Here is a 17,649-nt window from a genome sequence, read left to right as displayed (position 1 = left end):
TAGGGGAAAAAACCCAACTGTTTAGGCCTCTAGGTAATAGCAATTTATTTATTGTCATGGCATGATTCCAAATCAAAGATTTTAAGGTTTTTGAAACTTTATATTTTATAAAACTAACAAAATTCAAAGACGCTGCTGAGTAAGCAATAAAATTGTGATAATTTGTATAGAGTAAAAGATGAAGCAAAATATATTTTGGATTTTAGTCACTATCTCATGCTAATTGGGAGTTTTTATTGCAAGATCTCTAATCAATCTTCCCTTCTTTTGGTATTTTTTAAAAAATTGAGGTCACAGTAAAATAAATCAGATATCCTGCCTATAAGTGAAAAATACTAATCTTCACCTATTTACTTTTGGACCAATGGAGTTATATCCTTGATTGTTGTAGAAAATGGAATTGTACTTAAAAATAACTTCATACAAAATTAAAATATGGGAAAAAATTTTAAAAATAAATAAAAAGAAAAGGAAATAAAAAAGAAAAAATTAAAATATGGAAAAACTGGCTATGGAAATCCTATTATGTTTTCATATATTTGAAAAATCTTCATCTACATGGCATTTCAATAACATACTTTAAGCTTAAGGTCACAAAAATAAAAGGAAAGTAACAAACTTGTATTTAAACATCTCTAACTGTTCAAGTCAATTCTAATGCTACAGTGCTGCTTTTGTTATCCATGTTTTTCACTTATTTAAAAAAATTATAGGGACTTCCCTGGTAGTGCAATGGTTAAGAATCCACCTGCCAATGCAGGGGACAGGTGTTCGAGCCCTAGTTCAGGAAGATCTCACATGCCGCGGAGCAACTAAGCCCGTGCGCCACAACTACTGAGCCTGTGCTCTAGAGCCCTCGAGCCACAACTACTGAGCCCACGTGCCACAACGACCGAAGCCTACGTGCCTAGAGCCCGTGCTCCGCAAGAGAAGCCACTGCAATGAGAAGTTCACGCACCGCAACAAAGAGTAGCTCCCGCTTGCTGCAACTAGAGAAAGCCCGTGCCCAGCAGCCACGACCCAACACAGCCAAAAATAAATTAAATAAACAAAATTTAAAAATTATATAAGTAATACCTGTCTTTGGCAAAAAAAGTAATACAAAGTAGTACGTAATTTAAAAAGTAATAATCCAACACTATGAAAGGTAACTCCATTATTAACAATCCATTTGCAGCCTTCCAGATTTTCCTATACATATATAAACACATTCAGGTTTTCTGTTTTGCTTTATTCTGATATTTAACCTAATTGGGATATTACTGATATTGATCTGCGTGTTGCTTTTTTCCCTAATGTACTGTAGGCATCGTTCCAGGTCTGTACTTATGGATTGACCTCATTGCCTCATTGTTCTTTTTTTTTTTTGACCCGCTCGCTCCGAGCAGCTTGCAGGATCTTAGTTCCCCAACCAGGGGCTGAACCCGGGCCTCAGCAGTGAAAGCACCAGAGTCCTAACCACTGGACCGCCAGGGAATTCCCGACCTCATTGTTCTTAATGACTACATAATAACCACCTCTTATTGAGGGCTTACTCTATACCAGTGCTGTACTAACAAGTATTATATAGGTTATCCCTCAAAATCCTATAAGGTGGGTGTTACTAATTTTTTTTCTTTTAATTTTACCAAAGAGGAATTGAATGCACAGACCGTTTAAGTACTTTGTCCAAGGTCACACAGCTAGTAAGACGCAGTGTCAGGCCCCAAATCCAGCTATTTTTATTCCAGAGCCTGTGTGTACTCTTAACCATTACACTGTAATCCCAATGAGTGCCCAGATTGAATTAACTCTTTCCCTACTGATAAACACTCCCTATTCTTTCTAGTTTATGTGGCTTGCCTGCTTTTTTTTTTTTTTTTTTCTATTTGATTGTTTTTACATCTGGAATTTGTCCTCACGGACTGTATGGGATAAGAATTTTTTTTTTTCCAAATAGGAAATTTTACTAACACCATTTACTGACTATTCCATTTCCCCCACTAATTTGAAATGCTATTTTTATCATGCTATATATACCTAGATCTGGATTCTATTCTATTCTGAACTAGTACAATATAGTTTTAACAACTGTAGCTTTACAGTATTTACAGCAAGGCACATATCAATGGACCCAAACCTTTCCCACATTCTCAAGTCCCCAAACCTGACCCCTCTACCCGTCTTCCTTTTCTTTTGTGGCACTCCCTCAAAACCCTTCTCCAGGGACTTCCCTGGCCGTCCAGTGGTTAAGACTCCGTGCTTCCACTGCAGGGGGCACGGGTTCGATCCCTGGTTGGAGACTATGATTTTGCATGCCGCGCACAGCGCAGCCCCCAAAAAAACCCCCAAACCCTTCTCCATTACAAAAGTTTCATCACCTTACAACCGCCCCATACTTTTATTCATACTTTCTTCCCGTCTCAAGAAGATATTCCTCTTTTCCCCATTCCAAGGTTAACTTCTTCACCTGGGTTCTCATTCCCAACTGCCTCTATGTCCTCCAGACCTCATCAAAAACCATCGTTCTTTCCCAAGATTTCTATTCCCCTCTCTCCGCTGGCCACTTGCCTCATTCTACAAATGTCTTCCCTCCCTGACTAAAAAAACAAATACAAAAACAAGTTCCATCTGCCGTGCCTTAAGACCCACCCACTCACCCATCCATCCATCCACCAGTTCATCCTCTGTCTACTCCCACCCCACATCCAACAACTCCTCAAATCTTTTTTTTTTTCCCCTCAAATCTTTACAACAGTTTCCACCACTGCACTGAAACTCTTCTCTGGAATACCAAAGAGGCCAACTGTCTTTTCCCACAATTCATTCACCTTACGAATGCTCAGAAGACTTCAACACGAATTTCTGAGTCTTCTTCTTCTTGCCCCACTTTTCCACCCAGCCCCAAACATGGATATGTCTCTAAGAGCCCCATCCTCTGCTTTTTTTTCATTCTTCCTCTCTCTCTCTTCCTCACAGAATCAAAGCAAAGGCTTTGACTTAAGACAGAGCTGGATTTGATCCTGATGCCACCGTCTACTAGCTGTGTGACCTAGGACAAATCATTTAACTTTCTTGAGCATTGGCTTTATTTATTATTTTGGTTGCAACGGGTCTTAGTTGGCGGCACACGGGATCTTCTCTGCGGCGTGCGAACTCTTAGTTGCGGCATGCATGCGGGATCTAGTTCCCCAACCAGGGATCGAACCCAGGCCCCCTGCATGGATTCTTACCCACTGGACCACCAGAGAAGTCCCGCATTGGCTTCTTTATTTGTAAAATGGAGATAATAATACCCCTTTCCAAGGATTGCTGTTGGGATCTAATAAGATAACATTTATGCAGCTGGCTAGGCCCAGCGGGCAATTAATACACGTTGGCCCTCCTTTGCCATCCTCAACTCCCAAACCTTTGTCTCTGATCTTTCTTTGGAGTTTCAGTCCAAATCTTTAACCACCTGCCGTATCTTTTTACCTGGGTATCCCTTCTTTGCCTCAAACTCAGTGAATAACCTTTTCTTCTGGAAGGAGGTGGAATGAAAGGCATTTTATCTTAAGAGTTGGCACCAGAACTCCTCTTAGGGAAGGCTTGATCTTTTTTTGGAATATACATTCATGAGCTACTTAGAATGGAGAATGGCACGCCAAAAGTATGGGTGCTTTTGTTGCTTGTTAATGGCACTCAAACTACTTTGTAATTTGTTTTATTTATTTATTCATTTATTTATTTACTTGGCTGCGCCGGGTCTTAGTTGTGGCATGTGGGATCTTTGTTGTGGCATGCAGGATTTTAGTTGCGGTGTGCAGGATCTAGTTCCCTGACCAGGGATTGAACCCGGGCCCCCTGCGTTGGGAGCACAGAGTCTTAGCCACTGGACCACCAGGGAAGTCCTAGTAAGTTGTTTTTTTTCTCAGGGGAAATAATAAAGAGAAGAGTCCAAAAAAGGAGAGGTAAGAGGAAAAGAGACATTAAGACAGAGGAAGGCCGGGATTGGTGAGCTGAAGAGCCAGTAAAACTCCCTAGTTGACATACAATTAGGGAGTTTGTATTTCTCCAATGTAAGCCCAAACTTCATCATCCCCCTACAAATCTTTACTAGAATCCACACTTTGGTTTTTTTTTTTTTTTTTTTTGCGGTACGCGGGCCTCTCACTGTTGCAGCCTCTCCTGTTGCAGAGCACAGGCTCCGGACGCGCAGGCTCAGCGGCCAAGGCTCAAGGGCCCAGCCGCTCCGTGGCATGTGGGATCTTCCCGGACCGGGGCACGAACCCGTGTCCCCTGCATCGGCAGGCGGACTCTCAACCACTGCGCCACCAGAGAAGCCCTAGAATCCACACTTTGAATACTTTATGTGAATGGAATACTTTGGAGAAACTGAATAATGGACCGATGTTACATTTGTTATGAGGCCAAGACAGCAAGCTGGAGCTCCGGGGCCAACATGGTCACAACATGTCACCTGGGAATTCACAGAAATCTCTGAGGGGGCATCAGAAGTCTGTACTCTGATTTGGGGGAATAGGTGGGTTTCTGTCTAATCTACCTAGATTATTTATTTAGTTAGTTAGGCCGCGCAGTGCTGCATGCAGGGTCTTGGTTCTCTAACCAGGGATCGAACCCACGCCCCCTGCAGTGGAAGCGTGGAGTCTTAACCACTGGACCGCCAGGGAAGTCCCGAACCTACCTAGATTTTGAGGAGCGGTAAAGCCCTGGCCGACATTTGGGAATCAATTCAAAAGCAGTTTCTGCTCCCTATTCCCAATTTCTGTCAACGGGGCCTCACTTCTCTGGCTCCCAAGCTAAAAACAGTATAGGACAAAAACACTGAACATGTGCTTCGTGCAAAGCACCCCATCAAGACCTCAGCCCTTTCCAAGTTTGATTTCAGTGAGTTACCAGGTAACTTTCCTAGCAAGTCTCTATGCTTCCAGTGTTTTCTCCCCACAACCTATCCCTCTAAGAGATAAATCTTCCTTAAAACACCATTTGCTTCCTCTCAAATTTGGCTCCTACCTGTAATTCTGTAATCTATCAATACCATCGGCGACCTTTACCCACTACTAATACTATTCTCCACATTGGACTATTGGAGAGCTCTACCTGCCTTCAAAGTCTACCTTCAAGGCCATTAGCTCTCAAGAGCCCCACCCTTAATGATGAAGCTCTTCTCTTTATTTTATTCAATTGGCATAAACCAGTCAGTACTGTTATTTCTAAAAACAGCTTTATTGAGGTATAATATACACAGCATAAAATTCATCCATCCTACAATCAACTATCACCACAATCCCGCTGAAAATACCACCTCGAAATGCTCCCTCATGCCAACCTACAACTAATTCCCACTCCCATCCCCAGCCTTAGGTAAACACTGTTCTGCTTTCTATCTCTACATATTTGCCTTTTCTAGCCACTTCATATAAATGGACTCATACAATAATACATCGTCTTGTATCTGGCTTCTTTCACTTGCCACAATGTTTTTGAGGTTAACCCGCACTGTGGAGCGTATATCAATAGTTCGTTCCTTTAAATTGCTGAATAGCATTGCAATGTATGAATATACCTCATTTTGTTAATCCATTCACCAGTTGATGGACATTTGGATTATTTCCAGTTTTTTGGCTATTATGAGCAATGCTGTTATGAACATTTGCATACATATCTTTGTGTGTATCTATGTCATTTCTTTTGGATAGATTCATAGGGGTGCAATTGCTAGATCATAAGGTAAATTTATGTTTAACTTTTTCTATTTATTCATTTATTTTTGGCTGTGTTGGGTCTTCGTTGTTGCGTGCAGGCTTTCTCTAGTTTCAGCGAGCGGGGGCTACTCTTCGTTGTGGTGCATGAACTTCTCATTGCAGTGGCTTCTCTTGTTGTGGAGCACGAGCTCTAGGCGTGAGGGCTCAGTAGTTGTGGCACACAGGTTCGGTAGTTGTGGCTCGCGGGTTCTAGAGCGCAGGCTCAGTAGTTGTGGTGCACGGGCTTAGTTGCTCCGCGGCATGTGGGATCTTTCCAGACCAGGGCTTTAACCCATGTCCCCAGCATTGGCAGGTGGACTCTTAACCACTGTGCCACCAGGGAAGTCCCTAACTTTTTAAGACACTCCCAAACTCTTTTCCAAACTGGCTGTTACCATTTTACATTCCCATCGACAATGCACAAGGATTCCAATTTCTCTGCATTCTCACCAACACTTGATATTGTCTTTTTTATTGTTGCTCTCCTAGTGGTTTTGAAGTGCTATCTCATTGTGGTTTTAATTGTGTTTCCCTAATAACTACTAATGCTGAGCATCTTTCCATGTATTTATTGGCCATTCCTATATCTTCTTTGGTGACATGTCTATTCAACTCTTTTGTCCATTTGTAAATTGGGTTGTCTTCTTAATACTGAGCTGTAAAAAGTTCTCGATATATTCTGGAAGTAAATCCTTTATGTGTTTTGCAAATATTTTCATTCAGAAGGTGGCTTGTCCTTTCATTTCCTTAACGTTGTCTTCTGAAGTAGAAACATTTTTAATTTGGAAGAAATCCAATTTATCAGTTTTTTCTCTTATGGATTTTGCTTTTGGCACTGTATCAAAGAACTCTGCCCAATCTGAAACAAATAAATAGTTTCTCCTATGTCTTCTTTTAGGGGTTTTATAGTTTTAGCTCTTGAATTTAGGTCCATTTTTAAAACAGCTTTGGGACTTCCCTGGTAGTCTAGTGGGTAAGACTCCACTCTCCCAATGCAGGGGGCCTGGGTTCAATCCCTGGTCAGGGAACTAGATCCCGCATGCCACAACTAAAAGATCCTGCATGCCGCAACGAAAATCTCACATGCCGCAACTAAGACCCAGAGCAGCCAAATAAATAAATAAATATTTTTTAAAGTAACAATAAAAAAGTTTTATTGAGCTACAATTCACATACCATATAATTCACCTATTTAAAGTGTACCGTTCAATGGTTTTTTAGTATATTCACAGAGTTATACAACTATTCACTACTATCTAATTTTAGAACATTTTCATTATCCCAGAAAGAAACCCATTAGCAGTCACTTCTCATTTCCCCCTCCCCCGGCCACTGGCAGCCACTAATCTACTTTCTGTCTATGGATTTGCCGCTTCTGGACACATCATATAAATGGAATTATACAATATATGGCCTTCTGTCTCTGGCTTCTTTCACTTAACATCAGTGCTTTTCAAGTTTCATCCAAGCTGTAGCAAATATCAATACTTCATTCCTTCTTGTTGCCAAGTAACACTCCATTGCATGGATTTACCACATTTTATCAGTTGTTCCATTCACCAGGTGATGAACATTCGGGTTGTTTCCACCTCTTAGCTATTATGACCAGTGCTGCTATGAACATTCATGTACATGTTTTGGTGTGGATTTTTTTTTCATTTTTCTTGGGCATATATATATTATGTGTGTGTGTGTAACATATGACTGTAATTGCTGAGTTATGAAGTAATGAACATTTGAGGCACTGTCAAACTGTTTTCCATAGAGCTTTCTGCAGCGGTGAGGGCTCCAACTCTGACATCGCCTGTGCTCCTTGACCAACGACAATACCGTGGAACTGGAGCCAAGATTGAGGCTGATGTAAATCTGAAGGCCTACCCTCTTGCAGATGCCCACCTCACCAAGAAACTACTGGACCTCATTCAGCAATCACAAGCAGCTTCGAAAAGGAGCCAGTGAGGCCACCGAAACCCTCAGCAGAGACATCTCTGAGTTCATTGCGATGGCTGCAGATGCCGAGCCCCTGGAGATCATCCTGCACCTCCCACTGCTATGTGAGGACAAGAACGTGCCCTGTGTGTTTGTGCGTTCCAGGCAGGCCCTGGGGCGAGCCGGTGGGGTCTCCAAGCCTGTCATCGCCTGCTCTGTCACCATCAAAGAACGCTCACAACTGAAGCAGCAGATCCAATCCATCTAGCAATCCATTGAAAGGCTCTTAGTCTAAACAGGTGGTCTCTGTCAAACTCCCTGCTGACTCCTACCCCAGGGGTTATGTATCATATTGTCTGTTAGCATCTAGTATTTCCAGCTACCTTCTATGGTTATAAAAGATTGTAGCGCTAAATCTGGAAAAAAAAACCAAACTGTTTTCCATAGCAACTGTACCGTTTTACATTCCCACCAGCGGGGGACCAGAATTCCAATTTCTCCACATCCTCACCAACACTTACTATTTGTTCTGTTTTGTTTTGTTGTGGTACGCGGTCTGCGGCCTCTCCCGTTGCGGAGCACAGGCTCCGGACGCGCAGGCCCAGCGGCCATGTCTCACGGGCCCAGCCGCTCCACGGCATGTGGGACCCTCCCGGACCGGGGCACGAACCCGTGTCCCCTGCATCGGCAGACAGACTCCCAACCACTGTGCCACCAGGGAAGCCCTACTATTTGTTTTTTAAATTATCACTATCCTAATGGATATGAAGTATTATCTAACCGTAGTTTTGAGTTGCATTTCCCTAACAGCCAATGATGTTAAGCATCTTTTCATTGTTGACATGCTTACTGTCCATTTGTATATCTTTGTTGGACAAATGTCTACTCAAGATCTTTGCTCCTTTTTTAATCGGGTTGTCTTTTTGTTTTTTGAATTGTACAAGTTCTTTATATATTCTAGATATAAATCCCTTACCATACATAAGATTTGCAAATATTTTCTCCCATTCTGTGGGTAGTATTTTCATTCTGTGATCCATTGCGAGTTAATTTTTGGTCATGTGGAGAAAGGGTCTAAGTTCATTTTCTTGCTTGTCAATATCCAGTTGTGCTAGCACCATTTGTTGAAAAACCTATCCTTTCCCTGTTGAATTGTCTTGGTACTTCTGTCAAAATCAACTGAGCAGGGCTTCCCTGGTGGCGCAGTGGTTGAGAGTCCGCCTGCCGATGCAGGGGACAAGGGTTTCTGCCCCGGTCCGGGAAGATCCCACATGCCACGGAGCGGCTAGGCCCGTGAGCCATGGCCGCTGAGCCTCCGCGTCCAGAACCTGTGCTCTGCAACGGGAGAGGCCACAACAGTGAGAGGCCCGCGTACCACAAAAAAAAAAAAAAAAATCAACTGAGCATAAATATAAGGATTTATTTCTGGCTTGCAATCCTGTTCCATTGATCTACATGTTGTTTCTTTCAAGTTATTTTTTCTTTTTTGATATGGACCATTTTTAAAGTCTTTGTTGAATTTGTTACAATATTGCTTCTCTTTTATGTTTTGGTTTTTTGGCAGCAAGCCAGTGGGATCTTAGCTCCCCGACCAGGAATCGAGCCCGCACCCCCTGTGTCGGAAGGTGAAGTCTTAACCACTGGACCACCAAGGAAGTCCCTGATCTATATGCTTCTTGTTGTACCAATACCACACCATGACTTGATAGTAATTTTTGAAATTGGGTAGTGAAAATCCTCCAAGTTTGTTCTTCCTTTTCAAAATTGTTTTGGATATTCTAGGTCCTTTGAATGTCCACATACATTTTAGAATTGGCTGGTCAATTTCTTCAAAAAAGTCTGTTGGAGGGCTTCCCTGGTGGCGCAGTGGTTGAGAGTCCGCCTGCCGATGCAGGGCACACGGGTTCGCGCCCTGGTCTGGGAAGATCCCACATGCCACGGAGCGGCTGGGCCCGTGAGCCATGGCCGCTGAGCCTGTGCGTCCGGAGCCTGTGCTCCTCAACAGGAGAGGCCACAACAGTGAGAGCCCCGCGTACCGCAAAAAAAAAAAAAAAAAAAAAAAAAGTCTGTTGGGATTTTACCAGAAAATGTACTCAATTTTCAGATCAATTTGGAGAACACTGGCATCTCAACAATACTGAATTTTCCATTCCATGAACATGAAACGTCTATTTATTTAGATCTCTTTAAACTTTTTTAGTTAAAGCATCAATCTCAGCAACATTTTAGAATTTTCATTGTACAAATCATATACTTACTATGTGAAATTTATTCCTGAGAACTGTATTCTTTTTGATGCTACTGGGAATGGCAATAGTTTCCTTAATTTCATTTTCAGATTATTGCTTGTATATAAAAGCACAGTTGATTTTTGTGTGTTGATCTGATCTTGTATCTGCAATGTTCCTCACTCATTTTTTAGTTCTAGTAGGTTTTTTTGTGGAATCTTTGGTATTTTCTATACATAGGATCATGTCATCTATGAATAAAGACAGTTTCACTTTTTTCTTTACAATCTGGTTGCCTTAAATTTTTTTAAAAATGTGTTTGTTTGTTTTGCCTTATTGTACTAGTTAGAATCTCCAGTTAATACTGAATGGCAAAAGCAGGCGTCCTTGTCTTCTTCTAGATCTTAGCAGGAAAGCATCTGTATCTCACCTTTAAGTAGAGTGGTAGTTATGAGCTCTTCGTAGATGCCCTGTATCAGATTGAGGAAGTACCCTTCTATTACAAGTTTGCTGAGTGTTTTTCATCTTGAAAAGGTGTTGGATTTGTTAAACGTTTTGTCTGCATCTATTGAGATGATCATGTAGTTTTTATTCTTTATTCTACCAATATGGTGTATTAACACTGATTGATTTTTCAGATATTAAACCAACCTTGCATTCCTGAGATAGATCCCTGGTCATGGTATATTCTGTATTCTTATTTATCTCTGTATGCCTGCATTCTATCTTTGATACTAGATGATAAGCACTGAAATTTTGGAAGGAGTGTAATTTTTATTTTTGGCTGCATCAGGTCTTAGTTGTGGCACACGAGATCTTTCATGCGGCATGTGGGCTCTTTGTTGTAGCTCTCAGGCTTACTTGCCCCGCGGCATGTGGGATCCTAGCTCCCCGACCAGGGCTCGAACCCGTGTCCCCTGCATTGGAAGGCGGATTCTTAACCACTGGACCACCAGGGAAGTCCAGGAAGGAGCGTAATTTTTAAATAATGATTTTTAAAGACTGCAATTTTTAGACTTTTAAAAACATGTTTTCCCAGCACAAGCACTCTTTCAGAAACTAAAAACTTGAGCTCAGCACCTATTTAGCAAGAATAATTTGTTAAAATAAGAAGCCACTGGGGGGGGACTTCCCTAGTGGCGCAGTGGTTAAGAATCTGCCTGCCAACGCAGGGGACACGGGTTCAAGCCCTGGTCTGGGAAGATCCCACATGCTGCAGAGCAACTAAGCCTGTGCACCACAACTACTGAGCCTGCACTCTAGAGCCCGTGAGCCACAACTACTGAGCTCTCGTGCCACACCTACTGAAGCCCGCATGCCTAGAGCCCATGCTCCACAATAAGAGAAGCCACCACAATGAGAAGCCCACGCACCACAACGAAGAGTAGCCCCCCGCTCGTTGCAACTAGAGAAAGCCCGCGCACAGCAACGAAGACCCAATGCAGCCAGTAAATAAATAAATAAATTTATAAAAAAAAATAAAAGAAGCCACTGGGAATTCCCTGGCAGTTCAGTGGTTGGGACTCTGTGCTTTCACTGCTGAGAGCGTGGGTTCAATCCCTGGTTGGGGAACTAAGATCCCATAAGGCTGCGGGGTATGGCCAAAAAAAAAAAAAAGAAGACACTATGACTGTTAATTTTTATGTCACCTTGGCTAGGCTATGGTGGTCAGCTGTTCATCCAGACACTAATCTAGATGTTGCTGCAAGGATATTTTCTGGATGTGATTAACATTTATAATTAGTTGACTTTAAGTAAAATAGATTACCCTTGATAATGTGGGTGGGCTTCATCCAATCAGTTGAAGGCTTTAAGAGCAGAAACTGAGGTTTTCTGGAGAAAAAGAAATTCTGCTTTAAGACTAACATAGAAATCCTGCCTGAGTTTCTCATCTGGCAGACTGTCCCACAGATTTCAGACTGAAGAATACAACGTCAACTCCTGTCTGAGCTTCCAGCTTGCTGGCCTGCCCTACAAACTTTAGACTTGCCAGCCCCCACAATAATGGAGGCCAATTATATGTATTTATCTCCCATTGGTTCTCTTTCTCTGGAGAACCCTGGCTGATACAGCCATCAGATAGCTTATATTGTTAATCCTCCCTTCTGTGACCCACATCATGAATTACAAAGTTGATTCTGAGGGCTTCTATCCTGCTGATTGCCACAGGCATCAAAATCACAGGATCAGAATCTATACACTGGTGCACAGCACAACGCATGATAAATACATAGCAGGTGCCCAAGAATGTGCACTGATGGTAATAAACAGAAAGAGAAAAGAGATGCTAAAGAACAAAAGAACACAACCACCATCACATAAGTAAGTGAAAGGCCCCAAATCATAAGACAAAATCAAGAAGTGAAAGAAATCAGTCTGCTCTTAATGAAGTAAAGTACAAATAAAGCAAAAATACTGGAGGTTTCGAAAGTAGAAGAATTACCACGTTTTAAGTGTTCAAAAATAATACTGGGACTTCCCTCGTGGCTCAGTGGTTGAGAATCCGCCTGCCAATGTAGGGGACACGGGTTCGAGCCCTGGTCCGGGAAGATCCCACATGCCGCAGAGCAACAAAGCCCGTGCGCCACAACTACTGAGCCTGTGCTCTAGAGCCCGTGAGTCACAACTACGGAGCCCGCGTGCCACAACTACTGAAGCCCACGTGCCTAGAGCCCGTGCTCCGCAACAAGAGAAGCCACGGCAATGAGAAGCCCACGCACTGCAACGAAGAGTAGACCCCGCTCGCCGCAACTAGAGAAAGCCCTCGCGCAGCAGCGAAGACCTAACACAGCCAAAAATAAATAAATTAAGTAAACAAATTTATTAAAAAAAAAAAAATACTAGCGTTTGAACTCTTGATCTTGATGATTCCATCATTAAATGGAAGAACCTTTACATTTTTTATGGTATTAAATGTATTTACTATGAATTTCAGAAACCTACTTAATTTTAGGTAACGTACCAATCAAAATGTGCCAAAACCAAATAATTCTTTATTCTGCAGTAAGTTCCATCTTTGAAAGCCCCTGGTTTCGAAACGTCTTTACCTGATGCTCCTAAAAGCTAAGAGAAACTTTTATAACTATTTGATAAGCGAAGGCTCAGTACCCACGCTTTAGAAATGTGGTCTGCCCTAGGACAGACCCACTTGACAAGCATATGTGTACTCCAGTATAACAAAAATTTGGAAAATGATGATGTTAGCTGCTCAAGACTCTGATTACCATTCTGAATTTTTATAATAGGTTTCCCTCTTAACACCTGAGCAAAATGAATTACTCCTATTTTCCAAGTTGCTCAAATATGTAAGAGAAAAATGAACTAGATTTATCAGGTCCTGAATTAAAATGGATTAAATTGTCTTTATAGTATGCGTATTTCTTCCTTGACAGAGAAAACAGAAATAATGACTCTTATCAACATGGGGACCCCTTTCAAAAGTCGGGCCTACACGCATAAAAACAACCACCTCAGCAAAGCCCTAACTTTGCTGAACCAACGATCGTGGGCTTTGAAAGAAGCAAAGGTCTCAGAGAAGGATTTAAAAGCACATATGGTTTCTAACTCAAAAATTACAAAGGCACGACCAAATGCAGAACAGTGCTATAAATAGCTTTCTGTGATAATGTAGAAATACTCTACAGAAACAAACTCCCATCGTACCTTCTGCTATTTAAATGAGTAATATTTATGTATTTATTAACAAAGCCCCAAATCACCTAAGAACATATGTATAACATTAATCATTGCTGCATTGTTTGCGATAGTAAAAGACTGAAAAAGAAAAACCACTCCCAAATGTTCACCAATAGACTATGTTAAAAACTGATAGCATGTGCACACAAAGGAATGTTACACAGTTGTTTTTTTTAATAAAAAGAACAACAACAAAAAACCCTCTCTAATATGGAGATAATATAAAAAGATCTCCAATATGTTTGAAAGTAAACAAAACAAATACAAAACAAGGTGCAGAGCAGTCTAAGTAGCATGCTATGCTTGTATTTACACAAGAAACTCTGGAAGAATTCCAGAAAGTGGTTACGTATGTATGGCAGGTGTATGGGGAGGAACTGGGTGGATGAACAGCTACAGTGAGAACTAGACTTTCACTGTACGCCTTTTCATTCTTTTAAACTTTGAACCACGTGACCATATTACTTATTCAAAAAAATAAATAATTCTAAGTAATTTTAGGCTATTTTATTTTCACCTATCTCTATTAAAGAAAAAAAAAAAGCTGTAAACCCAAGTTCCAACATGAAATCGGCTGTTCTCAATACTTTTTAAATGTTTCTAGCTCAATGTGCATACAAAACTAAGGGGTTCCTTTAAAAATACAAAAAAGAGGGACTTCCCTGGTGGCACAGTGGTTAAGAATCCACCTGCCAACGCAGGGGACAAGGGTTCAAGCCCTGGTCCGGGAAGTTCCCACATGCCGCGGAGCAACTAAGCCCGTGTGCCACAACTATTGAGGCTGCGTGCCACAAATACTGAAGCCCGCCTGCCTAGAGCCCATGCTCCACATCAAGAGGAGCCACCGTAATTAGAAGCCCGTGCACCGCGATGAAGAGTAGCCCCACTTGCCGCAACTAGAGAAAGCCCGCGCGCAGCAACGAAGACCCAATGCAGCCAAAAAAAAAAAAGAAAGAAAGAAAAAGCAATTTCTTCTGGGCACTGTGACCATCATTACAGGGACAGATGACCATGCGCTTGCTGAAACTCCAAGGCCATGGAGTAACAGAGACTTTCCACTGAGCCAGAGGGCGGTCTCAGCTCAGCCAGTTTAGTCACCTGGAGAAAACTGACTCTGCTATTTGCTTTGTTCTACTTTCCGTACTCAAGATAGGGAGACCTCAAAATCAACCCAGTCTGATTCTTCGACAGGGAGACAGGCCTCTGAGTTTTGTCTCAATTCTGATGCAGAATAGCCTCCATTCCACAAACCATCAAGGACAAGTTCAAAATTCAATTCCTTGAAAAAGGCAGAGGCTTTGGTAAGAAGAGCATTAACTTGCTGGGTAACCCTGGCCTTACCAGTTCATTTCTCTGGGCCTCCATTTTCTTACCGGTGAAATGAATGGGTCTGGGGCCAAATTCTCTGCAAGGTTCTTTTGGGTCTAAAATACTATAATCCAGGGACTTCCTCAGTGGTCCAGTGGCTAAGGCTCTACATTCCCAATGCAGGGGGCCTGGGTTTGATCCCTGGTCAGGGAACTAGATCCCACATGCCCCAACTAAGCGTTTGCATGCCGCAACTAAAGATACCACACGCGGCAACAAAGATCCCGCACACGGCAAATAAGAGCTGGCACAGCCAAATAAATAAATTAATTAATTAATTTAAAAAAATAAAATAAAATACTATAATCCAATAAAGAGTCAGGTAAATCTAAAGATCAGATGAAGGATAGGAGATGCCTCTAGACTACAGCATATTTTCACGTACACAAAGATTTGCTGACTGGGACATGAATGTTCTGATTCCTATTTTCCGTGTTTTATCTTAAACATACATAATTTGGTCCACTTGATACAAAGATTTCTCTCATGCAAAAGCTCTGACTAAAAATGAGTTACCAGAGACCTCCCTGGTGGCGCAGTGGTTAAGAATCCACCTGCCAATGCAGGGGACACAGGTTCGAGCCCTTGTCTGGGAAGATCCCACATGCCACGCAGCAACTAAGCCCGTGCACCACAACTACTGAGCCTGCGCTCTAGAGACTGCGAGCCACAACTACTGAGCCCATGGGCCACAACTACTGAAGCCCGTGTGCCTAGAGCCCGTGCTCCACAACAAGAGAAGCCACCGCAATGAGAAGCCCGCACACTGCAACGAAGAGTAGCCCCCGCTTGCCTCAACTAGAGAAAGCCCGCGCGCAGCAACAAAGACCCAACACAGCCAAAAATAAATTTATCTATCTATTTATTTATTTATTTAAAAAAAAAGAGTTACCATTAGGTAAAACTTTTAAAAGATTGATAGAGTGGAGAGGATGATTTAAGACTGTAGGTATGGAGGGTGCTGGTTAAGAAAAGTTTTAGTTTGGTCCATTATCCTTTGATTATCACCATCCAAGATTCATACTTGTATTAATATCCTTTGAGGACTAGCCCTCCAGTGATTTACCTTTGCTTATTCCCATAAGTGAAGGAGGGGTGAATACTCTTCTGAGGCAGCAAATTCTACTGCAAACTCCAAGCCAGCAAAACCTGCTCCATATTCTGAGCAATAAAAGCTAAGTGATTTCAGAAAAGAAAAATCCACAATACTTGTGCATATTTTTGTCTACTAAAAAGCAAAATGCATGCTTCCTTTAGCACTGGTTTCCTATAGTCATAATCAGCTAGAGCTTTATTAAAACACTAATGATGCACGGCTTTATCTTAGACTGTTCTAAAGCAGCTCTTAAGCATATTCATCTCTGCAAGGATTCACTGTTTGGCACAAATCAGTGAGCAACACAGCCCTGGCAGGCACTCTGCAGGGTGCAGGTTCATTGTCTGGTCCCTACTTTGGGCTGGCACAAACTGGACAGACTGCTGAGAAACCAGCTCATCTCATTACTATGTCTTTATTCTCCTGCTGCAATTCTGACATCTCTCCAAGATCACGAAAATCCTCATCAGGTCCTAAGCCAAAGAGAAGATGATAGCCATGCGTCCCCAGAAGTCTTGAGAAAAGCAAGGAAAAATAAAGAGCAGAGAGTTAGGTCACGCGCCAGCAGTTCAGAATTGGCTGGTGCTCGATCCACTAGTCATCCTCTTTGTGCTGTCAAAATTCTCCTACACTTCCAATATTTATGCTACAAACCAGAGGCTGGAGAGATTCATCTTTTTAATGATTCTGAAAACAAACATAATACTTCTCTACATTTTAAATACCTGTGCCCTGTCCCAGAGCTATCCTCATTCCAAAAACCAGGCTTGCCACTACTTTGGCAAAGCGGCAACCCGAGTGACTCTGATACTTGATTCCTTAACATTTCTGTTAAACACCTTTCTTCTGACAGCCTCTTAAAAAGCACCAGTACAGCCAACGCATTTTCGGCCTCCATCCTCCAGCAGGCGACGGGAGCTTTCCCCTGAGAAACCTAATTCAAACCTGTGTCTGTCCCTCCCTCTCCGGAGGCCACCAGGGCCAGCACCTGGCACAGGCGCCTGCTTCGGATGCCAAGCCCGCCTGACCTAACCCTCAGCTCCCGAGGGGAACAGACCACCGGGCGGGAAGGAAGGGACGCAGCGCTGCGGCCAGCGGGAACCCGGCCTGCGCCGCGGACACCCCGCCCCTCGGGAGCCGCAGTGCCCCGAGCGCACGTCTCTGTCACAGGACCGACTGCGTGGGGGCCGCTCCCGTCCCCCGGTGGAAGGGCTGCCCACTCCAGCGACCCGGCCAAGGGCCCTAAAGCACCCCTCCAGACCTCCTCCAACACCTCCCACCCTCCGAGATCGCTCTGCAGCGACGTCGGCCTCTGCGTCCCCAGGACCCTCGGAGCCCTCGCGCGGGAGCATCGCGACCTCCTCCCGGCCCTGGGTCGTGCTCACCGGACTTGGGCGGGTAGCGGTACACGGAGTTGGACGGGATGTCCACCTCCTCCACGCCCGCGTGCTGCCGGCTGGTCAGGGCCCCCATGGCTGCTGCGCCCGCGCCGCCCTCGGCGCCTCACCGCGGCCGCTCGCCCCGCGCCCGATGCGGTGGTCGGCTGCCCGCCGCGGACGGCTCCGCCTCGGTGCTGCGGCTCTGGCGGCGGGGAGCCCCCGGCGCGCCG

General features: G+C 43.3%; 1 protein-coding gene and 1 pseudogene across 10 annotated transcripts in view; one reads left to right on the top strand and one right to left on the bottom strand.

Annotated features, from left to right (window-relative positions):
- The window catches only part of RNF157 (ring finger protein 157), an 82,168-nt gene extending 64,599 nt beyond the window's left edge, over nt 1–17,569 (bottom strand). For all 10 annotated transcript variants that reach the window (XR_003791866.1, XR_003791867.1, XR_003791865.1 and 7 more), the window contains exon 1: nt 17,426–17,569. Coding sequence is in view for 6 of the 10 variants with exons in the window: in XM_029211091.1 (XP_029066924.1) it covers nt 17,426–17,513 (88 nt within the window). In the remaining 4 variants the exon portion in view is untranslated. The remainder of the gene's footprint in view (nt 1–17,425) is intronic.
- On the top strand, nt 1,141–7,947 carry LOC114888889 (annotated as a pseudogene).
- Nucleotides 17,570–17,649: the final 80 nt, after the last annotated feature.

The sequence above is a fragment of the Monodon monoceros genome, unplaced genomic scaffold (genome assembly GCF_005190385.1).
Source record: "Monodon monoceros isolate NGI ecotype Baffin Bay Population unplaced genomic scaffold, NGI_Narwhal_1 Super_Scaffold_9, whole genome shotgun sequence".
Lineage (NCBI taxonomy): Eukaryota > Metazoa > Chordata > Mammalia > Artiodactyla > Monodontidae > Monodon > Monodon monoceros.
Note: the sequence above shows the minus strand (reverse complement) of the source record. Positions and strands in the feature narration are given on the sequence as shown.